We start from the raw sequence: 27665 nt of genomic DNA, 5'->3' as shown, positions 1-27665 counted from the left end.
TTATAATTCAATACGAAGCCCGTATCGGATGCGTTCAGATTCCTCAAGTGATTGCGAATCATTTCGATCGTAACGAATCTATTATAACTCTGTTTAACTGAGATTTTACGGGGTATTCTGATAAGAAAGTAGCCATTTAATAGAAAAGGGAAAGAAGGAGAAGAACGGAAACGTCTGAGAGGTGATTGCTAGTTATGTAATAATGTGCGAGACACGTCATGATTACGTGAAATTTATTCTGATAATTGTGAATGGTTTCAGCTGTGACGAGAGTCGAAAAGATGTTTGAAACGTTGATTTTCTTTTTTCCCCTTGTCTCAAACTGATTGGGGTTTGAATATTTCGAAGACAATCAAGCTCACGGGGAATGAATAATCAATAGAACATTGTTCTCCAGTACGGCTGTTCGTAGCTGTGATTGGAAGCTGACGTAGTAGGTCTACAGAATTCTGCGATTACTTGTCCCTCACTCCATTGTTGGTCACTCCGAACCGGACAGGTTCGATTTCTCAGAAATGTGAAACATGCAGGTATATTGCTAACGGAATCCTGAATTTTTTTAAACAGTTTTCATTGTTTTTCTTTCAGTCTGTAAAGAACAACCAACGAACGATTCGTTGACTAGTTTCAGGCTAATAATTACTCGTATATAATTTGTTTGCAGACGTGGCCGACCGTGATGCAGATACCCGAAAATTCAACAGTAAATTTCAAGTTTGAAAGTCCAACAGATTTCGGTGCTTGTATCACTGGCAAAGAAGTAAACATTCAAAGTTTTAATTATATATTGATCGGGGACGTTGTAGTAGATTTTGAGATTTTTATCTCTCCATATAAATAAGCGCATGTATATTTAAATGATGTAACGAGTAAAACTCCAACACTGCCGAAAAATTCGCGATTTTCACTCCACGCGGTTACAGAGTGAATAAATTTCATGCTCTACCACCGTCGGTTAGATTGTGTAACATTAAAATGCTCCGTCATTGTAACCTGGTTAACGTGATCGTGGAGGGGGAATTTTGATACAAATTGAACGGAACTCAACGAACCACGTTACTCAAGGAAACTTTCCAGAAACAAGAGTTTCGAGGCACGTAAATCAATATAGGTATCTACGGTCTCCAGGTTAAGGTGACTAATTTTCAGAGAACACACGCCGGGTGTACACATATATCTCATGTTCAAATTATGCGTATGTGACAGGACGCAAAGGGATGCGAACAATTTATTGAACAAGGAGTGCCTTGAACAGCTACGTATAAAAGGAACCGCTGTATGTAGTTGACGGAGATACATCGCAAGTTCGCAGAGGAGGCGAAAATGGTGCTTTTACAAAACCTCGGGTACACGAACTCTCATTTATACATTTCCAGAATATTACGCGTTTTGAATGAAAGCCTTTAACCAGCTCGATGACATCTCTTCCAAGGTTCTTGAATTATTTAGGAGGCTAGAGTAACGTCGGCAGAAGAATATCGCGAAACGAATCGTACAGAATTTAAAAAATACTTCGTACGAATTAATGAATGCACCTGCGGAGGGTGACAAAGATTTAATTAAAGAAACAAAAAGAAAAAACGTTTCAAAGTACGTAAAAGAGCTCGATGAAACAACGTTGTTACAGCCTCTTCACTGTTCGAACAATTAATGGAATTTCCTAATTAACAAATTCCTGTGACTTCTCGGTGATTAAGATTGGGATCTGAAAACTCGTTAACACGATTCAGTGGATGATTTGTTCGGAAAGCCTAACGACCCGACGATAAGGATGAAGCATTAAAAAAACTGCCAATTTCTTCGTTATTTCGTAACAACGAAAACCCCACTTCGTTAGTAACAGCGTTAGCACAGTGCGTAATCAAGTGGCAATGTAGGTGCTCTGTGGCTGCTTTGCAGATGGGGGACAAATATAATATAGACGAGGTTGATGATAATCGGCATGACTAATGGTCACATCGGAAGATAAGTGATAAGGCGGAGAATACATGAATATAAGAATGGAATGATCAAAATGGCGCTCTATGAACAATACGAATTGCGAACAGTTGCGATAGAAATTATATCTGCAGAGCAACAAAAAAACATGTATTGAAGAACTGTGCGAAGCAGACCTAACGAAAAAGTAACACGGAATGTATTTATGCGTTAACGACTGTACTGTAAAATAAATTCATCGTACGTCAACTCTTCCGGCCTTCGAAGAAAGTACAACGACTTGAGCGTGATGTTTTCCGATGGACCAAGTAAATGCAGATTGAGAGGAGGTCAAAATAATCTCGAATGCAAATAAAAATATCAGGCAAAACATTCGATTCTTGACAATATCTAGGATAGCGCCACACCTAATACTATATTTCAAGGAATAAAATGCGAACATTTTCGTGTCGTCAATGCGTAAAAGGCTACGTCGGGGTGAACGTGGCGTGGGTGGAGAATACAAAGCGATAAAATTGAAATCCGTCAAGCACGATACGCTCCATTTCAGCAGTCGTCGTGACGACAGCCAGCATTCCCGTCGTCCGTACGTTAAATCTGTCGAAAAGCGGTGCAATAAGACGCGCACCTCCAGGCCGTAGATCGAGCACCAGGAATCCGGCGAATCCAGAGTGAGCATGGAAATTAGGACGGCGAAACCGTACCAGACTCGTCGTCGTTCTTGCGGAGGACGCTGTTAATTTTCATTTGAGCACGGTGGCGCAAAAACAACAACGGCACACAACCCGAGGTGTATACATAAGATTGCTGAAACGATAAATCTAATCGTCACACGACTCAAGAAAAACAACTGTTACTGACTCGAAACCACCAGGGATGCAGGACAAATTAGTCCCGCAATCAATTACCTCTCTTTCCTCGCAATGTTATTCTCTCTTCCACGGCACCACCCAGTTTCGTCGTATAATACCATTTTCGATTGCACTCGGAGAAAAGTTTTTCACCGCAAAAAATTTGTAGGCGCATTTTGTAAAAAAATTCCTCGTGGAAACACAATATTTTGTGGTAAAAACCAAAATCAATGGAATAATTCTTTGAAGATGGCAAAATAATTTCATTGCATAAAATATACTCGTATATACGAAACCTCGATTTCAATTCACTCAATTTCATGGAATAATACTTTTTTACCGTATTGTCAAAATATTGAATACGCTCTAGTAGATTCAACAAAGTCACCGTCGTGAGGCCCACTAAATTTATTCAATGAATAAAGATTAGTAAAATTTACGAAATCGTGCAAGCCACTAATTGATTACCGCTATCAAATAATATGTTACATCGTAAATCTACAAATTTTTTTGCTGAAGTGGCAAAATACTCACTGCAACCCGTCAAAAATCCTTTCTCCAAAGAGAAGTAAGTTGAGCAGTTATTAGGAGGGGATCCAAGCATCTGTCTGGAATAATCCAGGACCCAAATCGTTCATGGTCTAATACCATTGAATCAGCCTATTAATTCACAATAGCATATATTTTTGTCATTCTTTGATGCGGCTTTTAATTCATGTAGCATAGAATACAATCGAACGACAATTTTTTAACTTACAACAATTGAAAAACCATTATTCAATCTTTACCAAATGATTTCACTACATTGATCTGATTTGGTAATGGCAATGGAATGTGGCCAAACCGTTATTTAAACATTACTAAAATAATTTGTCTTCTAAGCACTGTAAAATCAACTAAACTTTTTGGTTATGCGAAAATAATGTTTGGTCGGATGTGTGTTAACCCTGAAATTTCGTCTTCAGGACCAAATTTTGGTCCTTACGACCAAATATTTTTCGGAGTGTGAGAATAAATATCGGGAATTCTTTACACACCGGATGACGTCAAGGAGATCCTGTTCCATAGGTTGGATATCAAAACGATACGCTACTTCTGCGCGTAGCTACAAATCTTTATTGAATTTTCGGTAAATAGACTTCGGGTCAAAGGCAGGCTTCTCCTAGTCAAGGAAAACGGCTGGAGCGAACTCAATTACGAGTACCTTCACTCTAAAATAGTTCCCTGAATTCTCTTGGCGAAAATGAACTCGTCGATGTCGACCTCGCGGAAAGTGTCAAATTAAACCCAAAACAAAAATGATCTCCCTTCTAATTGAAAAAATTTCCTGCAACTGAAGGAGCAGAACTGGAATGGAAAATGAGTTCTTCCATTCGATCGGTCTGCACTTTCTGAGAACTCACAATCAGTCTTCCTCAAGCTCGAAATACATTGAATGATCGACTCGATTCCATAAATTTAAATCAACAGAGATTTTCACTTATAAGCGATGACCCTTAGAGTACAGAAGAAATTCTGACGGACTTGAATCAGTTAATTCTATCTATCCGCCAGCGATGATAATTCAGTAGGAAGCTCGATTTATTTTTCGACTGATAAAGTTTTCTTTCATACACTGCGTAGAGCGGTTGAACGCGGTCCCACGATGATCCAATTAATTACTCGCGCCTCGTATCAGAGAGTTAAAAATTAATCGAAGCCACGTAGATTCGGAGTTTGTTATAAACAAGGGAATTCAGAGTATGTCTGCTTCAACTCTTGCATTTCTCGCGGTAGGTATGCAGTTTTGATAATTGTGTTATAAACCGTTGGCCGGATTATTGGAATAGTTCACCGGATGCGGAATCCAGCAGTTGGGTTTCTCGTTCGTCTCGCATCATCCCTTCCCACCGGATCGCATGTATTCTACCTGGCTGTGCACAAGGCCACGGCCTTCTGTAGCCGCATGAGATAAGCGTTGGATCAAAGGAATCATTCGGCAAGTTGTCCTGCCATGCAAGGCCGAAAGTTGGCTGAATTGAATCGGGAACCCGCGAGTGTTCGGGCCACCTTGCCCGCGGCATTAAAAGGGCAACTGAAAATTTCGAGGGTGAAATAATTGGAGCAGCCCTTCGGAATGAGATTCTTGAAAATATCAGTCGCATTATTATGCGGCAAAGCCTTTCACGACAATAAAAGTTAACTCAAGCTCCGAATGACTTTCAACTCGCACGGTTCAACTTCAGGCTTAGTAAATTATCAGGTCTACGGCGGAAAGATTCGTTAATTAACTTGCGTCCGTTGTTCGACTACGCAAAGATAATACGGCATGCCTCAAGCTCTATCGTATTGTATCGCGATGGGTGAGATTCGTCGTTTGCGTAGAAATACGTGCGTCATTAACAGGTGAACATTCCGATTACGTCGTGCTTCACGTTGCGGTCCATGTCACGTGCAGCGCCGAACGAATCGATCGAATTATTATTTCGCGTTTTTAGGATTCTGTTCCTCAAAAGTAAAAAACGGAACCCTTAAAGGATCACCTCGTTGTCCGTCTGTCAAGACCCTTTTTCTCAGGAACGGGTAGAGGTATCAGGTTAAAATTAATAACAAATACTAAGGTCTACGGTCCCTTAGAGGTGTGAGAAATTCAAGTCTCTAAGTCTGCGCAATCAAAAGATACGGCCATTTGTGTCACATATTTTGATACTCGCAAACTCACTCATCAAAACATAGAGGGTACTTCCCTTTGATCGGGAATCATGAAATTCGGAGAGAATAAAAGTCTCACAGCACAAGTGAAGGAAAAACTCCCAGAAACAATTAATTTGTAGTTATATCGTCGTTTCCATATCCAGAATCCCGAGCAATCCCAAAAATCCACTCATCAGAACAATAAACAAATCAATCGGTAAACCGAACACACTGATTTTGCGTTCAAATTACCAAAGAAGGATCGACAATGGCGCAAAATGGTTACGCGGACCTTGTTTTTCGTAATTCCAACAATATTTGAACAGTTCTTTTAACGATACCTCTTTTACTCAATTTTTCTATTTAGTATAAAAAATGAAATTTTTCTCAGTGTAATTAATCATCACTTACATAATTATACGGTAAAAGCAAACCGAATAATCGTTGCTGCTTCTCTGACTCCTTTGAATCTGGCAAAGATCCGAAAAGCCACTTCCTCTGCACTATTTCGGAGCCAATTTATACTTTCAATCGCAATCCGCGTCCAGATCGGAAGTAGGCTGAGAACTGGGCAAGGAATTGTTCCGAAAGGGTGAGATATAAGGTGACGCCGTAGGAAACGGGGATCGTTGAATATGGAGGTATGTATATACCTATGTACCTACATGTGCCCGGAATTCTTGCTATTCAAACACTGTCCTTCGCTTTTCCGTCTCCCGATTTATCCCCCTCCGGGGATTTCTGGCGAAGGAGGAGAGGCGGAGTGTAGGAAGGAGAAAGCGCCGTGGAAAGCTCTTGGTAAATCCACCCACCACCTTGACGTGCCTTTCAACTTCGTTCGAGGTTTGTTACAGGCGCATGAGCGGACTTTAAAATATGCTCCTCGGCTGAACTCGCACACTTATACCCGCTTAGCGCGTACATCATTTGCGTAAATATTCCAGCACATAATGCGCAGCCCACTCTGTTTGTGAAAATTAGGGTACTTAGAAACCGACGGATTGTATGCGGCATACCTGTGTTCGTTATTACATTATACAATACCAATTTCCCAAAATCAGACAAGATTCGTAATATCTACTCGAATTTAGTTTATTATTCATTCGTTCGTAGGATTGATCCATAAACAGTCGATTCGGCGTGAAATAAGCCCTTGGGTATTTATTTTTAATGCCCGGAAGAGGAAAGTTCAACGGTAATTGCACGAGGAGCTCGGAAAAGGAAAAAAAAAACAAAACGAGAAATGAAAATACGGATAAAAGGAGATGTTTCGGGACTGATTCAATACCTCGAAAATTTGTGTTTCTCGTGTTTTTTTTCCTCCTTGTTTGTTGTTTCCTTATCGCTACGAAGTGGGCGGAATTCGAAGCTAAACGAATGTCATCCGAGCACGCCGCTTCTTGCGAGAGCTCAGCAAAGTACGTTGGTACCAATTCGCAAATAAAACAACCGCTCGTCTGCATCTCTGATAAGTACAAATTGGCATGTATTCGTGTGTTTTATGTAGATACGTACACACATCACCGTCCTGATATAGGTATAAATTGTCACTTGGTATTCGATCAACCTTATAGATTGTTATTTATGGATCCGTTACTTTGCTTTTGAATTCTTTGACTTGCGATCAGTTACAGTTGCCGTGTTATTGTAACGTCAACCGGTATTATCCGGAGGATACGAAACTTTGAGCACATATTCCCATCGACGACGCTGAAACACCTGTGGCGTCGGCAATACCTATATACTCTAGAGGATGTATCGCCCAACTACGCGGGAATAGCTTTAGCTTGCTTCTGCAGAGTTGCATTCGAAGCTACGTGCATCACGAAAAACCAATACCACTAAAAATCGTCGATCCGATTATCAGTAATCAATAAATGTATGCCCCTCAAAGGCAAGGCCGACGCGTACGTTCTCCGATACACAGCCTCGCGGTTCTACGAAGTTTCTACAACGTTTGAGGCGAAACTATCCACTCGTAAACTAACAGAATTATCCGTGTATAGTTAACAATCGTAACTAGGTATACGTGTTTCACAGCATGTGCGATGTACGAAATTAAAGATGAATTGTCGACCGTTGAGCCTCACCGAGAAGGGCGTATAATCCACCACTCAAGACGAGTAGCGAAATTTCGTGCTTGAGGATTACGTCGCAGTTGTTGACTCCTGGTTTATAACTTGACGACACTTCTGCATTTAGCAAGTATTTCCTCGCAAGGTATACTCCGTCCACCGTAGCTGAAGCAGCATAAATTCTTCTGCCAACGTATCAGAGATAAGTTTTACAGGGTGACCGTAGACGCTTAATCATCCGGTTATTAAATTTGCGGTAATCCAGTCTACCCGACGACTATATCGATTTATACTTTATAACAGCCAACTAAGTGGAAATTAAATGTACTTATTACACAAGTTCTGAATTAAATGTTAATGCGGTATTATAGTATTAGGATCGAGATTATCTTGCCGCAATATACCTAGAACGGCACTGATTGTTTTCAATTTACCTTTCAATTGACCACGAAACTCGGCATTGCCAGAACCCTTCGTCATCTATTCGCTAAACAATACGACCCACGGCATTCAATGCCACAGATACGTCGTACGGTAATTAATACCTGCAGGGGTAACAAATGGTTGGTGAGAGATGAATACTCCGGAATCTGACAATGGTCGACTGGCAAGCGGGGCAAAAAAGGTTAATCAGGCAGAGGAAACATGGCCGAAGAAGGAAAATTCTCATGAATAATTTATGCGCGTTAGGTCAATCTCAGAGAAGGGCTACCTGTCCTTTTTACCGCGCAATCGTTATTCAACAATGTTAAACTAACCGTTTTTCCATAATTTACAGCTTTCGAACTTTTACATCTGTTCCTTGAGGCTAAAACTTAATCACTTCGTTCTGTTCTGCCAGAAAAATATGGCAAAAATCCCACGCTAACGAGCTTTGGCAAAATACGTTGCGGATGAGTTTAGACACAAAGGAGGAAGCTCGCTCGTGCGGTACGTCATTAACACGAGTATCTATCGTATATTCCCCGTCCGCCACGAGACTGGAATCTGTCGGCCTCGTCTACGCGCGCAAACACGTATCGCATATTCTTGTGTTAAATGGTGTACCGCACACCACAAAGTGACAGGGTATCGGCTCCTGGCGACAATGTCATCGCAATTACCCTCGACGATTCAGCAATAAAGCAGAAAAAGAAACCTTGTAATCAGGTGTCGATATGTCCCTATTCCCAATCATATTTCAAAAAATATTTCATTCCCATTAATTACACACGTACAGAGATTTGCTGCTCATTGTCAGCTACGGAAATACGTAGGTAAATATCTGTGAAAAATCGTACTGTACTTGAACCTGCAGTTATTGACCGACCAGCGAAACGATATCCCTCTTCCATCTTGTGGAAATGAAAACAAATCGTACAACCTGAGACATACGAGGTATGAATTTTTTATCCTTCGTGAAAGAGCTTCGACAAATTGTTTCATATTATAAAATATACACAGAGAATTTGAAGAGCAACTTGAGTTAATCCGCACGCGGAGCTTACACCCTCAACGAGAATGTCACGATGCCGTCACGCACGGAAAAATCCGGGAAATTAAAGAATTCTCGAAAGTCCTCGCTTCCAAGCATACCAGCTATATACGTCACTCGTAAGGTACGATTTCCGTGTCCGGTATACCTAGTCGGTCGAATTTCAAACGATCCGCGTTTACGGAATGAATCGAATTTCATCCGAATACTGCAGCTACTATCTTTCGGGATTTCGTGTAGCGTCGCGAGATCATGCGGTAATTTTTGCTCGCATATTTTCATTCCGTTTACACGTTCCGTTTGCTCTCGTATTTCTACTGATTCTTCAGCGCGCAATAACCGTAAATTATTCAGCCTCAAGGCTCTGTACCTGCGCACCATGAATACCCACAAGAATACATCACATCAGATATAATATTTTTTCCCAAACTAACTCGTCACAGCATAAGGTTACTTGATTTCCTGCGCGTACGTCGTTTCACACGACGCGTAATCCGCACATTCGTTGCGACTATTCGCAAATATGTGTACGTACGTATTGGAAATGGCGTGATAAATAATATAAAAACGCCATGAATATTCATTAACTTTGATCTTTTATTTAAATGCACGAGTAAGAAGGTCCGTCTTTTCTCTTCTAATGTCGCCAAGGGACTAAAAGTCTGGTCACCAAATCATAAAGAGCCCTCTGTTCTCTCTTCTCTCTTCTCTCTTCGTACAAAATCACCGCTTGTGTTCAAATTGCCTCTCCGGTACTCTCCACGTCGATTCGTCTTTGTGCCCATTGTCTTAACGTGAATTAACAATTCCCTGTGTTGGTGACTCAATAATCCAATACATGTAATATCCGAGTCGTCATGTGCCTGGCCAGTCGGACAATTCCGTCACTGGAGCAATTCGGAAACGTGCTCGGTACGCCGTTGGCTAATAAAATAACTTGTACGTGAATATTTACAGCCATGGTTCGTAGAGTCCGAATACAGCGATCATCGCGGGCAAATAGATATCGGACGCGTGTGGTACGTGATTTGAACCGTGCCTACGCACCAACGAACAACGTGTCACGTTCGTTCCATCCATGTGCGAGAAACTCCAAAGGCGGGTGGAATACCGTAACTTCTCATCAACTAGGCTGCACACATATAGGAGCATCCTTTGCTAGTGATTGCGACAAAGGGCTTATCAAATTAAGCTCTTGAAAGGGCATATCTTCCGCCGCCGTGACAACGGCGTTTTATCCGGCATTCTGTAACCCAAATTTATTTAAAACGTTTTTCAACACACGAAAAGCGCGGTTTCGACCTTTTGTTCGCTTCCGCTTCCGCCAGTGTTTATCTCTCCGTTTCTGTACGGGGTAATTTTTCCCGTCGCTATAACACCCCGAGATAAGTAGACGTTCGGTGTATTATTTTTAGAATAAAAAAGGGTCAACCTTCTCTGCCTTCGGCGATGCGAAAGGCACGAGGTCTCCTGCCGCGGTCAGGAAGTTCGGTGTTTTCGTAGCGTGACACACAAGTGATCAATCGCAACCGGAAAAATCTCATCACGTTTTATAACAAGTTTTTGAAATAAAGAATAAAAAAAAAAAAAAAACTGACCAATATATTTTTGCCAGCATCCCTGTTGCAATTCGGATCTTCCGTTTTCCTCCAAGCTCCCATCACACAGGGGAAAATTGATTTTGAAAAAATTTTCACTCTTCGCCCAACATTTTTTCCGATCTAGATTTTCAGTAAATATTTTCTTTTCTTCGATATATACCCAAGTATATAGCAAGTATATAGCAAACGATCGACTCACGTTTGACTTATTGCCTGCACGAAATAAAATCAACTAATCTAATTGTAAGACTGTTAGACTACATCAACCATGTGTTCGAGCAAAAATGACGATGCAAAACTTTTTTGCTGTGGCGTTGTCGCAATCTCGACGTTTTCGGCTTACCAACTGTCACCACCGCAACTCAGGCGACTAATCACCGTCTCGCAGACTTTCCATCAACTCTGGGTGAAATGTTTCTTTCAGTTAACATAATGTCGGCTTTAAGTAGGCAAATGACATCGACATTTTCACAAGTGTGCATTTATACATCGCGAGTGCCTCTCCGAGAAACTGTGCAACATCGGACCCGCAACGGACGGTAAACCCGGATCGGTAAAGGTCGATGATGCACGGGTCAACCCACTTGCATGGCATCGTTAGCTGCGCACTGCGTTTTATGTACCTGATAGATAACAGCGAACGAGCAAACTATGCCGTAATATCACGGCATCGCGAATGTCGAAGGTTGTTCTGCAGTGAACTCGATCTCTTTATCATCTGCTTACCAAGCTTACGAAGGTATACGAAATTACAGTGCTGACAACTTGAATTGGGATGATCGATAGGTTGAGCTGGTTAATTAAGTTTTAAAAATAAATCAGGTGGTTAGCTTTGTTTCAGGTACTTTCCTTTCGGAGTATTCGTTCTTTCTACGTCATATTTTCAAGGGAGCAGAGATTTTTTATCTTCTATCCCACTTGCGGTAAACAGTAAACATCAAACTTTGCACAACGAATGAAGAGGCGCGTGGAAATAAAACCACATTAATTTCGTCGGACAGTTTCTGCTACCTAAGATTTGAATTTAGAGTTGGATTTTCGTCTTTGGTTTTTTCATTTAATACAGCTGGCTATTTCGAACTGTGAACATCAGCAAATACTCTCACGGATTATCCGCGGCTTGAATACTGGAGCGAAGTGTCGAATACCTGATAAGGTCGAGTAGAACTCGCTCGTCACATAAAAGTATTTAGAGGTGATTGATTTTTCTTAAGATTTTTGTAGACAGTCACGAGTCGTTTTTATCACTTAATAATGGACGAATTGGTACAGGCTAAGACGCCGGTGCTATCTGCGTAATCATTTCGTGCTCGTCTGTTTCACGATGTTCGTTAGTAAAATTAGTCCATTTTTCCACTATTCGTTACTTTTTTTACTTTAAAAAATATGTAATGCGCTCGATACTTAATAAAGCGCCATTGAGGACTTACTTGCTGAGATTGATTGGATAAATAACCACCGAACAAAAATAACAAAATTGAAATAAGCGCTGACAATTCCTGTGAGGTTTAAATTTATTATCTGCTCGCTTCGTAAATTTGTAATAACAGTCTGTTGAAGAGATCTACTTTAACATTGAATACTATATTATAAATATATCACACAAAGTTATTGAGCCACCGAGAAGAGGGAACGTCTAATAAAGTAACAAGATTATTTTTTTCACGCTTTATTAATCATGTGGCCAGCCCTCTTTCACGTGCGTTATGCGAGCCCCTCAAGCGTACGAAATCCGTCGTTTCAATGAATATCAGTTAGCGAATCATGGGTAAACCAAAATGCGATGTTGGTATAAATTTAAAAAACAGAGTTTTCCAAGCTTCTAGGAAAAGGGTTCATTTTTATTCCACAGGCGGCATTTTGTTGCTGGTACAGTTTTGTAAGCAGAAATATGATAATTCACAAGGAAAAGAGATAACTGTCATAATGTAAATCGAGAATATTTCGCTACTAGTTCGTTCTATTGATTTTCAACTTGATCAATCGTGATCAAATGTGCGAATATTTAATAACGATTGGATGAGGAAAGCAAACTGGACCAGAACTAAATTGAACTTTTTCAATTCTAAAATAATTTAAAACACTGTATCAACAGGCAAAATTTTTCTCTGTCACGTACGAATGTTTTCGTACGACTCCGGATCGACGGCATTTTTTGCTCATCACTTGCCAAATATTAGGAAAATAGAATAACATGACATCCTTCTGCCTCCGGTGTAAAAACTTGGAAAATCCTGACGTTGGAATTTTTCCGCTTTCCGATGAAACTTCAAACTCCCAACTCTGCTTACGAACTCTTACCAGCGATTTCTGAGAGTTCACACCTCTTGCCAAACATTTTCAAAGTACAAGAGGGCGAGATTATAGTGTGAGGTAACGTCAACTCCCTCTCTGAAATCTTGAGAGATAATAATTCCAAAATTATCAACGTCACATTTTGGATTACCAATTTTTACTGACGATTTACCGACAGTCCTTGAAATAATCGATTCTGTAAGGATGGGAATGCTGACCTAACGCATAATCCTCTTACATTCGAAATCTCATCGATTACAGTATACATATAGATCATATTATCTGCCTGCTGTAGTTATCCCAGGACATAATTCGATTAGGTGTAACAAAATTTCGTGGTCGGGTGATTCGATTTAATAACGCTTGTCAAACAACTCGTTACTGTTCATCAAATGCAGGTGGAATTTTTGTCTTTTTTTTTATGAATACGTACAGGAAAAAGCCTAACCAATTATTAGCAGTATTACCATGTCGAGGGGACTGGGACTTTCACAATGGCAGCAAGTTGCGCGGGTTGATGCAGAGGTACATCAACGGCTACGAAACTGAAATAACAAAATTTACCTCGAGAAAAGAATAGTACATTATAAAAAGTGTCGTAAACAATTTTAAAACGTAAGACTTCACCAGCACTGAAAAGGCTCGAATCGCGGTATAATTATTTATAGCATAACTTGTAACGTAATCACTTCTAAAAAATTTCTACATCCATATTTTTCCAGATACGAAGTGCAAAACGATTCAAATAACGTCATACAACCACCTCTCAAACAACAGCTTTTAAACTTCAGATGACAACTTACCGTTTGATGTGTCATCTGGATTTTCCATACCAGTGAACGAGAGAATTACGTTACATACGAATCGTACAAAATCTATACGTCAAATTACCTCACGGAACAAAGCTGCCACAGAAGCAAAGAGATCGCGTATTTTCTTTCCACATTTACCGCTCCGATTGCAACAGTAACGAACCACGAAATATTATCTCATTCAATTTGCGCACATAAGAAACAAAGATTTAACTGAAATATATCTCGATTCTCTTTAGATCATTATTTTCTGGTGCCGAAGGGAGTTCCGTTACAATTACGTCGATTTATCAAAGTAAAACCTTCAAAACCAAGTTTCTTTAAGAGATTGTAGGAGCCGACGGAGGTTGATTTCAATTACAAAGGGGCTTTGCCGTTTGCGGATACTTCTTTTTATTTTTTAACGCAAATACCGAATACGTCACGGGGAATCGGCGAATAAAATTCCAAGTATCTTCGTTGCCGGTGATGAAAATCGAATACTTCCGGAAAACCAAACGACAACGCGATTGCGCGTAAAGCCGAGTGAAGCTACTCACGGTAACTTTTCCTTGTCTTACAACTTTGCGATAAATTGGCTGCACGAAACGTTTTGCGTTATCCTCTTTCGGCACGAGCAAAGCCGTCTGTGCATCCTTCCGTGAAATTTCAATAAAAATCTAAAAATTTCATCCGACATGTATCGGGAATTTCCGTAACTTGTGCGTAATATAAAACGCGATGTTATCAAATCCCGAGTGCCTGCAAGCTCCATAAATACTACACTTCGTAGATGAGGTGCCCTTGAATGTGACCTCAGCCGGAGAAAATTGCAGCTACGAATAACCGATGAATACCCAGCGATGCTGAACAAATCTACTTAGTACGATGAAGGAAGCGTATCTTGATTCCTGGATAAAACGCAGCCGATCGAAAAACGAGGCAGAGAATCTCTGCCGGCTGGCTGATATACCTATAGGTGTAATAGGGCAAACAAAAGTACAAGCATTAATTGGCTCCTCCTTGCTTCGTCTATTTGTTCTAGACTCTTCGCTTGGTTCTTATACTCTCCTCTTTTCCTTCCTCGCCGTATTAATCTCGAGCAATTACACCCTCGCATGCGGTATACAAAATTCGAAACGAGCTGCTTTATTGCAATTGTATTTCGTGATTACTTTTCGGACTTACGTCCTCCAGTCGAGGGAGGCTAAGCGTGACGCTAATCCTTAAGGGATAAGGGCGCTATCCCATTAAAAGTATTAATATTCATCAACTCCGAATGCCGGTAGGAACGTTACTCTTATAGTAAAGCTGATGATTTCGAATATGTCAAGGCCCGTGACGAAGTCCGTCGCCTTTACCGGGCCACGCAATTTGCTGAACGAATAACGCGAGGCGCTTCGTGTTTAAATGTAGAAAAATCCCAGCAGTGTCAAGTCAAGAGTGTCTGGTTAATTAATCTCGATTGTAAAGTCCACGACATCGCTGATTTTCATAAAAAAGAAAATCGGCAACACCTTTTTATCAAATTTCGAGCTGAAATACTGTCGATTCCAGTAAATCTTTATTCGGAATTGCGAAATTGGTGAACCAAAGGAGCTCGTTAAAAAAGAAAAAATGAGTTATCCGTGCGAACAGTGGAACACTTCAATATTTGCTCATTTGCCATACTAACGTATAATCTTTTCCCGAGATTTTAAGGGGTAACACCACTGTAAAAACAAAAGAAAAACACTTTGTTCACCAATTTTTTCTAGACCGAAGAAAAGGTAATAGAAGAATAATAATTATGGAAGTTATTAGGCATATGTTATGTATAATACGAAAAATTACGGTCGATAAATATTCAAAAATGGCTAGACTGGAGCCATTCTCGCGAGTCATGTTGAATTCTACGACACGCAGTGTAACTAATGCAAATTTGAATCTGGGATAAAATATAAAAAAATCCCTTAACCTACATATTAATGGCTATAGAAATGCTCAGAGGATTTGAAAAATATTAATTTTTGTGTAATTGGCGAGTATTTGAATGGAAATGTTCAATTTTCGACGAAAATATTGGCACTGATTTGTTAGCAAATAATATTGAAATTAACTTAACTATGTTGTTACCCCTTAAATATACGATCAAAAAGTTTCACAACGTGAAAGCAGACACGTGGAGCTACCCTGGCCGTCAAGGTGATCGAGGGTGATTCCATTCGACATCACACTTCAAACTTACAATTATTCAGGGAACAAAGAAAAACGAAGTTGAAATGAGCGAAAATACGTGATGTTATAGAAACTTAGCACTTTCACCAGAAAGCGAGTGGCACGTTTGTGCGGAGTTATGAAGAACTCGGTGGGGTTCGTTGATAATAATTGTGTGAGGCACGGTTGAAAGAATTTCGACACTTTGCCATTGTTTCTAAAAAAGATCCGAGTTAACAAAACGACAAACAGCGTTGGAGTACCGATGCTTTTCCATCTTCAAGGCAACACATTTTCGACAAACAATACGACCTGCGAGATCAAGTGACCAGTGTAGGCTCTTCGACGAATTAGTTTTCTCGGCAAAAATAATGAATCTTTTTTTTCCGCTCGAAATTATACCTATAACATTTTTACGCGTCAATTTCGTCAAGCTGCCCTGTCACTCCAACTTTAGACTTGTTTCCATTCTTCGACAACATGCACTGGAAATCTTATGGTCATTCAAGACTGATACTTCGCGCTAACTATTGCAGCTTGAATTTTCTTTTATTCCATCGATTGTAAAGAACGGCAGGAAGCACGAGTTGCAAAGTTCTTTGCGAGAGAGCTTGCGTGTCGAGATAATCACAGTCGGAACCTGTGCGCAGATATACTGGATAGGCCGAAGGCTGTTTTCGGTGGTTACGGTTTTCGAACACTTTGGCATACTCCGAAAAAACAATAGTGAGCCAACAAGCTCCCAGGCCGGGTAGCTGCGAGGTAAAAGGAGCGGTTTCAACGTCGACTTAAAATTTCATTTTCAAACCCTGTTATACCGGCAACGATCGGCTACAATTTTTCCTCATTGACTCACAAGCCTACCGTAGTGAACGTGAATAAGTACCGGTCGAAATATTCATCATTGTGATGAAAGACATTCACTTCTTCGTCTAACTTCGTATCACACCGTCGTGGTGGCATGTGAACCGGGAATTTCCTTACCATTATAATATTATTAGATCAGATTGATATCAGTTGTAATTTCGCAGCTAGATCCGATTATTATTCACAACTTGTAAGCAGGCTACAGTCACGTCACCTAATCAACTCCCCTTAGCTTCGATAGTGACAATGTAACCACGGGATTTATCCAGGCTTGTACAAAGTCGATGTGAGAAATGATATGACCGAATTTCACCAAGTGGACGGCTTGAAAACGCAACTTTTGCCACGCCGTTGATGTAGGAAGGTGTGTCAGTAATCATCGACGTAAATTTATTCGACAACATACACAAGAAAATTGTACCGACTTCAGAAGATATAGAGACCTAATGTAGCGAGAGAAATTTTTTTTATTCTTAATACAGATAAATGACGTTTCACCCGACAGCCCAAATCGTCGTTCCGATCACAATTGGTTTTCTTTTTTTTTCCTGTCATTCGATTATTGACTTTTTTCTTTTCTTAAGCAAAATCATACTCGATTCAGAATATTTGCCGCATCGTTGAATAAAGATATCAATGTTACATGTCAAACGATTCATCCTGCCTGTTTACCCAAGGTTGATATTTCGATATGTTGTCGTGTAAAATTTGTCGATATTTTTTACCAAACAAACCGAACAACCTGCGCGCACAAGTAGGTTTTATACACACATTCGCCGGGCAGACGTACAGAGTACAGCTTCGTTTTACATATGGGCTACATTTTGGAAGTAAATAAAATACGTTCAACCCCCCATCGCCAAACAACTGCTGGGCACGAAGTATAAAACCAACATTTAAAATTGTATTCGATAATATAATATTTGCTTCAAATAGCAGTGCGTGCGAAGTGCACAATTGAATCTTCGCGACGTGATGAAATACTCGGAATTCCGTGATCATATATTTTGTTATCTGGGTCAACCCTGTAAGCTTTGTTTCCAAAAAGCCGTCCAAGGATGCGAAGGTGCCTCAAGGCATGGTGTGCCTCACCAATTTTCGGGGCGGTCCGTTTTAGTGAGATACGACTAGAGTAGTTGTTACGTTTGATCGCGAAAAAATTGGCTGCCAGCTTACGCGTATCTCCGATCGTCTGGATAAAATCATGCCGCAATAATCCCACTACTTCCTCTTCCGCTATAATCCGCAAATGCCACTAAATCTTTCGAAAGCCAAGCTTTCAGGCCATGGCCTCGCCCACATCCACGAAAGGTGCATGCCTGCGACGATTTATTGCGAACCCTTATCACCCGCCTAATTATGTACCACACAGGTAGAATATCAAAGCAACTGTAAGCCTCTTGTTTCAACCAGCACCAGCCGGCATATATGTATATTTACAGTTAAGCGTACGTATAGACGTGCTAATACGTGAGCAGGTAGAACAAGTTAACTTACAGCAAACATCTGTTTACAGGCATACTGTTACAGGGGTGTTATCCTACTGTACGCTGATCTTAATCTAGGCAAGGAATCCAATTCAAAGTGTTCATCCACTTTACGCAGCTCGAGAAATTTTCCTCACGTGAAATACGTATGTATAAAAGATGCAAAGGCGGAATGGTCCACCATCCATCAAAATTTTTCGCAACCGTAGATTCTGTGAATATCATTTATACGAATCGTGGGCACGGCAAACTGTGGAAAGGTAAAACAGTTTGCAAGGGGGTTTCGCGGTTGAGACAGTCCAATTACAGAATCACATCTAATGGTGAATCGTAAGTATGCATCGCAACTATCTACCCAAGTCTTATTGTTAGAATGCAAAACTGAAACGATGACGTGACAAATTCACATGGCATTATTGTTCAATGTTCGGTACGATAATCGGAAATTCGATGGGATACGAACACCCCGGCGCAACGGTGGGAAATTTCTTTCAAGTCAGAATAAGTAAGAACCCCAGCAGATAGGAAACGTGAGCGGGTAGCGTTATTTGTTAAATCAGCCTCGGCATACACATGCATACAGGTGTATATATTTCCTTTCGATTCCATCCGTGACTCGTAAATTAGTCACACCAAGCTCCCGCTCCAGTATATGCTGCTAATGGAAATGCCCTTTACAAGAGACTTACGCTGGCCTTCACTTGATAGCAGGGCTGCGCAAGGGAAACGCGGAATGATGGCCGATAATGGGAACGTGAGCTAGGTGTATCAGGACCAATATACAGCTAGCCCCAGCTCAGCCCTTTGCCTGGCAGCGCACAATTAAGTTCAACCTTTGTCGCACTTTTTTTTTGTTGTTTTCATTACTTTGCGAAACATTTCCACTATAACGTCGAACATGCTGCGCAGTGTTTTTCGTTATTCATTTCTGTGTCATTTGAATAATTTCGATAAAAAATTTTGTAAAAATGAGAAAGGATGATTATTAATAAAAACTTTTTTCTCCCCTCGTAGGATCTCGTTTAACCCTATGGCAAGTTACGTATTGTGTAGATATGAAACGAGATCGTGCGAAAACGTTCAACATTTTTCTAACGACCGAAACTTCTGTGGGCGCACGTGATGAAATATACCCGCATTTTTCTTTACCGTCGAGAGAATAAACGGAAGAGAAATAATATAACTCACTATCCAGGAAATGCGTAAAATTTACACCAGGTACGTACATGCGGTATATTGAAGAAAGAATAGCCCTTTTCGCATAGAATTTTAAGAATGATGGAAAACAAGAAGCTTCACGTGACAAACCTGGACGATGTGACAAGGTATTTTGATAGTTGATGGAAAGTTCCTCTCGAACGACATGAAACCGTACACCCTGAAGCTGCCTGCAGCAGCGGGTCACCCTGGCTAATAATTAAATTGTTAACTAATGGAGGAATGGTGATGCAAATAACCCTACAACGGGGAAACAGATTTCTCTTGCACCCATTGACCGGACGGCGTCTCACTGTAGCTCTGTCGTCACAATGGGAACACGTTACAAGGCAGGGGCAGTTTGAAAGGCTCGACTGTTAATTTCATTGCGAATACCGGAGGGCAAGGATCCAGAATATCGTCACAGAATCGAATTAATGGGTATATCACGTTCCGGTGTAAGATCGTTCTGAGAGAGAAAGGGAAAATTCGTGCAAATACTTAGGTTTCATACGTGTAATTATAGTAAGACATACTCAACCTAAGTGCAAAGCAGTGTTGGTACTGGAATTTCAATTTATCAAAGATGGAATTCCACTTCTAGCATTCTCTCGGTAGGGTTTCCCTTCGAAAGCCTCGACAAGTGGTAAGCCCTGTTTCAAACGGTGTTTCCTGACATATTCCATTACGATAATTTTACAAAGTGATATCTGATATTCATATAAAGCATACGCGTAAATAAAAAGCCCCTGTACGTACCTCACGTTTAAGAATAGTGGGCAGGATTTGTCAAGAACTAAGGTGACAAATAAAATAACGTGTAAGAAGCGGTTTAATTAAAAAATCAGTATCATAGTAAGTATCGGAAAACTCACGTGTTGCATTGGACGGAAGATGCTACCGGCCAAAATCTTCCATAACCAGGCAAAAATATGGGTGCAAACGAGCAGAGAGCTCGCAGTCCAATATCTTGTATCCGGCGACGGGTAAAAAGCTTCGAAACCAACTCACAACCAGAAGTACATTTCCACCGCAATCTTTAATCGTGTTCACACATTCACTGCAGGTGGTATCGAGGTTGCAACCTAATTTTTCCAACACCTCAAGAGGGAGAAAGAGAACTGAAGCAGGCCGTCCTTGTACGAATAATCCGTGAAGCGATTCAACAGTTGTCAATTGATAATAAGCCTGCACCCCATATGAAAAAGCTCAATATTGAATGTCCACCAAAGTTCGCTATGCACGTCACAGATCATAACTATATTAGAGTACGGCAGGAGTGACAATGATAGATTACTGCTTGCAGCAGCTCTTCCTATAATGGACTACATTTAATGTACGAAATTCATATCGTTTGAAGTGGGAAAATGTTTGGAGGCAACAATTTCCCGAAACTAAATTACCTAATCTGATTAAACTCCACTAATGATTATCGACTTCATTCCAACGAGTTGAAAGCGAAATAATAATAGTAGTAGTAATAATAATGATAATAATACACAAGAGAAGCGTCGAATTTGATCAGTCTCTGTTTTTCAATCAACACTTTTTCACTCACTCACTGAAATGATGTATCGTGAAATGCAAGGCTGTAACGGTGGGATCAATAATTTTACACTTATGAACACGTTGTACCGTTGTATGCTTGGAACTTTGCAGTGTACTCTGGTAAGTAATTGAAACAGTTCGTAGTTTACTGTTTTCATTCACGTGACGAGTCGAGCAACAAGGCAAAGCGCGACCTACGACCGACCCGAACGACCGACCAGCCAGTACTGACGAAGGGTAAGAAACGCGCATGAATGGCGATACACGAATAAGCTACAGGTATGAAATTCCACACATTGTCTCCCCCGGGTACCCCGGGCTGCACTTGAAATTTTTCATTCACTAAAACCAGAGAACCAAGCCAAGGCCAAAGTCAAGTTTGTTGTAACTTTACATTACGCATGCGCGTCAACGTTCGTCTCTGTTCTTCTTCCTAGCTAAACTTCATTGATGTTTCACAAAAATATATTCATATATTCGTCGAGGTTCGTTAGAATTTTGGAGGCAAATAATTATCGGACCATCATCGATCAAATTTAATTAGGTTATACATCGCGGAACCTTCATAACTGTAGATGAGTAATGAATAAAAGTCTTGAATAATTTTTTACCTGCGTCAGTAAATCGATCTAAGTGAGTGCGCTGCTTAGAGATGCTCGCATTCTTTTCGCAGTAACAGTTGTGAATGAAATCAAAATAATATATATATTTACATTATATACATATGTATAATTGCAGGCTTGCAAAATTATTTAAAAAATTCCCGTTTAATCATTGTAAATACCCCGAGACTCAGACGATGGTTGCGAAGTACGTTTTAAATTAGAGGAAGTATAAGGTGTTAGCGTGACGAAATCGAATCACGGTTGCAATTTAAAGCAAATTCCTACTACAGGAACCGTAAAGACGTTATAGTTGTACATCAACGGTGCGATACAATTTTCGGTACGATTAACTTGTCAAAATCACCCCTCTTACAATTAGATTCTCGCCCATACAGTATACGTAGTTATAGTCAATTTGTATAACTATATGGCTGTAAGACCGTTACCAGCAACTCTGCAGGGCACAATCTTCGTAATGTGTTTAGGTAGATTAAGGCTGCCAAAATAGCTTCGTTATGAAAATTTCAATAAATCATGCGAACAGTTCGTATATACGTATAAAACTTCAATGGTTTCAAAGACGATATATTGATCATCAGAGAAATGAATCACAATTTTCATCTCAGCACATTCATTTCCATTATTTCGCACACGTGGATTCAATTTTTTCTATTCAAGGCTATGAAACATATAATATTTTCACTCTGTGCGTTACCTGACATTTACAGCCTGCGTCAATCGATCTCTTGGCGACAGGCAACTGAACATACTATCATATCCACTCGGTCGCATTTCGTACACGCATAAAATGAATTCTAACTCAAAAAGAACATTGAAATCCGGTAATCATATGCAATATTCACGTTGTTAAACCCCGATATATAATTTAACATGGGTACATTAGTCTCAGCGTTTAATTTCGTATACTTACCTTTGTACGTTCGATATTTTTCCAATGTATCCCAATGTAATTAAGGTAATTTCTGCCGGATTTTTTCATGCCACGAGCACATCGATTTTGGCTAGAATGCATGGGTAGCTAGAACAACAAAAGTACAAAATGGTTGACTTTTCGATTCGTTTGTTAATTGTTACAGTACTACAAGCCTCAGATTTTATCAAATTCTAACGCCTGTCGTAGGGATATTTGCGTCTCAATTTTGCGTACGGTTGAAAACGAGAAAGACACAATCCGTGGCCAGATCTTCAAAAATACTGCAATTTCACATCAAACGCCGCGATCGTTTCCCTTGGCGGACGTAAAAAGTTTATAAAACTAGCAGTTAAAAGACCTCGATTAAATTATATAATTACATAATTTCTCAACATAATAATCATATAAACTCAAAATATTCGACTTGCTGTTATTCAGAGTGCAAACAATTTTTTTGAAAAAAATGACAATCGTACCAACCTTCAACCGTTCCAACTACGCGGGTTCCGAAATTGTTGCCAACCAAGGTGGCAAACTCAAATTTCCCACGTTCTCCATTGGTTCTCACACCAGAGAGCTCACACAAACTGTACCTCGATAAGACATAGTTGCCAACATGACTAGCAAATGAGTAGCAAACAGATTTCTTAGGAGTTTGGATGCGTGTCTGACATCAAAATCAAATGCTGCCTCGTGCGGCATCGCACGTGTTATCGGTACCCAAAGTTTCTTGAAGGCTATTTTTTTTGATTTCGAAAACTAACGTAACAACTACGAAAACAACAGAACGCCAACAATAAATAACAATGAATTTTATACCGTGCGTTACATGGGTAAAGAGGGGAGTTGCAGCGGCGAATCCTGATAAGGTTAGGTTATCACGTTGCGTTGCAAGTAGCGACAATGTGGAAATCGAATAATTGATTTGTGCTGGATAATTGACGAAATGCTTTCGTGTCTCAGGTGCAACTTACTCCTCAAGAATTGGAGCAAATCATCAACCAAACTCAGTCAGATCTACGGTGAGTTTACCTTTTAGTTTTCCTACAATCTCTTTGTTACAAGAATTTATGCAAATTCAATAAATTTTAGAGATGTCGAAAATGGTACAGATGATTCTGACGAAGAATCAACAAACTCCAAAAAGAACGGGACAAAGAACGAAAAAATCACTGGCAATGGTGAAGCTATGGAGGATGACGAGTATCACTTTGACAAGTACGACGAAGAAGGTAGATGATGTCACATTTCTGTACCTTATTTTCGTCTTTACGTTGAAACACAAAATTCACTTATTGTATACTCTTTAATTAGGAGGTAACATACACTGCAATATCGGAGGATTAGCGGTCATAAACGAAGATGGAACAGATCCGTATATTACAATACCAGATAGTGGTGACGAGGACTCTGAAAAAGAAGACGATATTATCAAGCCTGACGATAATCTTGTTGTGATGGGACATGTTGAAGGAGATGCTAGTATTCTGGAAGTGTTTGGTGCGTTATAAATATTGTATCTTATGTATCATGCGCAGTAAGCCCTGCCAACAATTCCAAAGAAAACATGTTCTATGCATGAGAGTTGATATTACCTCTAAATGTTGCTTCATTTACCTACTTTTCATTTCCAGTGTACAATGAGGCAGAGGGATCCTTTTATTGTCACCATGATATTCTACTACCATCATTTCCACTGTGTTTAGAATGGCTTAATTTTGACCCCAGCGATGCAAAGCCGGGTAAAAAAAACTGTTTTAGGATTGACAATGCATTCGTATATTAACATTCATATTTGAAATATAATTTTCCAGGTAATTTTTGTGCAATTGGCAACATGACACCCATTATCGAGGTTTGGGACTTGGATCTAGTGGACTGTTTAGAACCAGTATTTAAACTCGGTTCTAAACCGAGTAAGAAGAGAAAGCAGAAAAGAGTTGGACACAGAGATGCTGTTCTAGATGTAGCGTGGAATTGTAATTACACGTTAGTAAATGCTGATTGATTAACCTCTGTAATAAGTTATGAAAAACATTCATTAGCATGTTTGAAATTTCTCTGCCCTTGACTTGGTAAATCTATTATTTCAAGTTATCAGCAGAACTCCTAAAAAAATGGATTCGAAAAGAAATAAAATAACCAACATCACGTTACTTGTTTACGTTGTAGCATAACAAGAATTTCTGGATCACAAACTACTAGTTTCAGATAATTCATCAATATACGTAACTTATAATTGTACCAATATCAACCTTGTGAACTTGCATTACAAAAGACTCCTCAATTATTTTACTGAAATAGTTTTCAGTATTTTCGCAGTTGACAAGTTGACAATTTCTAATCCTTTGATGTTCATTAATGCTCATTTTACCTTATAGACATGTATTGGCAAGTGGTTCAGTAGATCAAACTGTTCTTTTATGGGATTTGGATAACGGAACACCTGTAACTAAATTGAATACCTTTAATGAAAAAGTGCAAGCAATCAAATGGCATCCTAGTGAAGCTCAGCATCTGCTAACAGGCTGTGGAGATAAGTATGTTTCTGCTTCAAGCTTAAGCTTAATTGTAAAAACGAAGCGAAACATAAAATGATTTTATGACTCATTTGATTTCAGAAATGCAAGGCTATTTGATTGTCGAACTGAAAATAATTTTAAAATATGGGAGTGCGCCGGTGAGGTAGAAAGGGTTTTATGGAACCATTTTGACCCCAATTATTGTTTTGTAAGTGACGAAATTTGAAGAAAATTCTAGATCAAAGAGACCATTGTGTCATTTTATTTTCTTCTGCGCAGATAAGCACAGATAATGGAAACATTCACTATATTGACATCAGAAACGAGAAACCATTGTGGCTACTCTCTGCACACGAAAAGGAAGTAACAGGTATTTTCTAAAGTTCGCCTAAAACATTTAGCAATCCATTGGTTCATAAATTTTCGGCCTCTTTATATGTAAACTTATTTTTATTCCAGGTCTTTCTCTCAGTACTTCTTGTCCAGGACTTTTAGTCAGCTGTTCAACTGATAGCTATGTCAAAGTGTGGGACGCAGTCGATAATAAAACACCAGAGCTTGTATGGGAAACAAAGACAAACCTAGGAGCACTACAATGTTTGGAAACGAGCCCAAATAGTCCATTTATGTTTGCCGCAGGAGGCGATAATAAATCCCACAATTTCAAACTATTTGATCTACTAGAGAGCACCTTAGGTGAGTTGGCGTGGTTATGATTTCTTTTTCGCTATTTCGATGGTAAAACATAATACTCACCAGATTACCAATGACGTGTTTGCATCTGAGTTGTTTTGCAAATCAATTTTATTGTCATGCCCAATATGCAGAATACGTATTCACCAGTCTGATTTATCATTGAAACACCGTTTAATGTATGTTTCATGGACTTCCAGTTTCAGAAAGGTTTTCAAATAGACCAATGAAAAAAATAGTATGCGAAGAGAATCCTCCCGAAGTTGATGTAAAACTGAAGAGCAATACAGCTGAGGTAATGGACGTCACTGACGAAATGAACTCAATGGCTTTGGGTTCAGTTTCAACTAATAGTCTTAGTAAAAAAAAGAAACGAAATAAAAAATAATAAGTTTCAGAAAGAATATAACATATTAAGTCCTGTATATTTTTCACCTGTCGTTGCAGTCAAAATGTACGTTTTTCTTTGGGAAACTATATCGAACACGTATTCATAAATATAGACTCCTGTGATTTTATACTGTATAAAATTGGTGCAAAATGTACGATTTACTGTTGAAACATTTCTATTACAAAACAGTTGAAATAGCAGCATAGAAAGCTGCCTGTTAATTGTATTTTTAAAAAGAATATATTTAAGAAGATATATATCATTAGAATGAATATAATTATACCTACTTCGCCATCTGTCACTGTGCCATTTCTTCAACATCGTAAATATATCATGTAAACGTGAGTATACATTTTTTTAAACACTATTTCATTGGTCTGGTAACAAAAGATATGGTTGGACAATATATGTATGTACGTAATCTCAATTTTTTCGAATAATTAAATTTTATTAGATTATTTACATTTAAAATCAACAGGTTACATGTATTCAGTATACAATAATTGTGAACTCAATTTTGTTGTAATAAATCGGCTGTGGAACGAAAATTTTTCACTGTAACTTTCATTCGTGGAAATATGTATAGAATTGAGCAAAAATTGATATAATAACTCAGAATATTTCAACATTGCTCTACTAAGATTCCACCCAAAACTAAAGTGAAATTGATAAATAATACACTATACGCTACTTAACTGATATAGATACCTATATCCAAGTTTACATTATAATTAACCATATAATGTATACATATAATATATGTGCATATATATATATACACACACAAACGTACATATATATATATATATATATATATATATATATATATATATATATATATATATATATATATATATATATGTATATGTGTGTACATTAGGGTGTTTCAAAATAAAAAAAATTCGATTTTCCAACGGGCCACACCTGAAATAGTTAGTTTAGGTAGAAACAAAAATTCTGGCGAAAGATGAGCATTGTCGGTTGAGTGGAAGATCGGGCACATTTGTTTTTTAATCTTTTTTTCCTTTTTATCGAATTTATGATGGATAATAGTTGGTAAATTTTTTTTTCGTGTTTATAGCTGCCAGCGGATCAGTTTGTGTCTTAAATAAGATGCTCCTGGAACTCTTTAGTTGATATTTAATAGGGACCCATTGTAATGGGAAATGTGTAAATATTGAATAAAATATTGAAATCTGAGTGAGAAAATGTTTTTCATGTATTTTAATTGAATAATAATCAGAAAACCTGTTAGACGTCCCTCTTAAATATCAACTAAAGAGTTCCAGGAGCATCTTATTTAAGACACAAACTGATCCGCTGGCAGCTGTAAAGACGAAAAAAAATTTTACTAATAATTATCCATCATAAATTCGATAAAAAGGAAAAAAAGATTAAAAAACAAATGTGCACGATCTTCCACTCAACCGACAATGCTCATGTTTCGCCAGAATTTTTGTTTCTACCTAAACTAACTACTTCAAGTGTGGCCCGTTCGAAAATCTAATTTTTTTTTTATTTTGAAAC

At 39.1% G+C, this 27665-nt stretch overlaps 2 protein-coding genes across 2 annotated transcripts in view; one reads left to right on the top strand and one right to left on the bottom strand.

The window, feature by feature from the left end:
• LOC124294104 overlaps positions 1–21182 on the bottom strand; it is a 34280-nt gene extending 13098 nt beyond the window's left edge. Inside the window, exon 1 of the mRNA XM_046737974.1 lies at positions 20321–21182. Coding sequence (XP_046593930.1) covers positions 20321–20329 — 9 coding nt within the window. The 5' untranslated portion in view covers positions 20330–21182. The remainder of the gene's footprint in view (positions 1–20320) is intronic.
• A 1976-nt stretch (positions 21183–23158) lies between these two features.
• On the top strand, positions 23159–26726 carry LOC107224341 (periodic tryptophan protein 1 homolog). The gene is made up of 11 exons (XM_015664353.2): positions 23159–23401; positions 23496–23554; positions 23625–23764; positions 23847–24032; positions 24167–24274; positions 24347–24521; positions 24914–25072; positions 25154–25262; positions 25334–25424; positions 25514–25750; positions 25948–26726. Exons 1-11 carry the CDS (start codon positions 23339–23341, stop codon positions 26133–26135), a joined length of 1515 nt encoding a protein of 504 aa, XP_015519839.2. The 5' UTR covers positions 23159–23338; the 3' UTR covers positions 26136–26726.
• Positions 26727–27665: the final 939 nt, after the last annotated feature.

This window comes from Neodiprion lecontei, chromosome 4 (genome assembly GCF_021901455.1).
Source record: "Neodiprion lecontei isolate iyNeoLeco1 chromosome 4, iyNeoLeco1.1, whole genome shotgun sequence".
NCBI classification, from domain to species: domain Eukaryota; kingdom Metazoa; phylum Arthropoda; class Insecta; order Hymenoptera; family Diprionidae; genus Neodiprion; species Neodiprion lecontei.
The sequence above is the reverse complement of the archived record's forward strand: the minus strand, read 5'-3'. Positions and strand labels throughout refer to the sequence as shown.

Coding starts and splice junctions, on each gene's coding strand:
- LOC107224341 (XM_015664353.2), top strand. CDS start 23,339: ATGAATTTTATACCGTGCGTTACATGGGTAAAGAGGGGAGTTGCAGCG. Junction 23,402..23,495: donor CAGCGGCGAATCCTGATAAG/GTTAGGTTATCA, acceptor TTCGTGTCTCAG/GTGCAACTTACTCCTCAAGA. Junction 25,425..25,513: donor ACACGAAAAGGAAGTAACAG/GTATTTTCTAAA, acceptor TTTTTATTCCAG/GTCTTTCTCTCAGTACTTCT.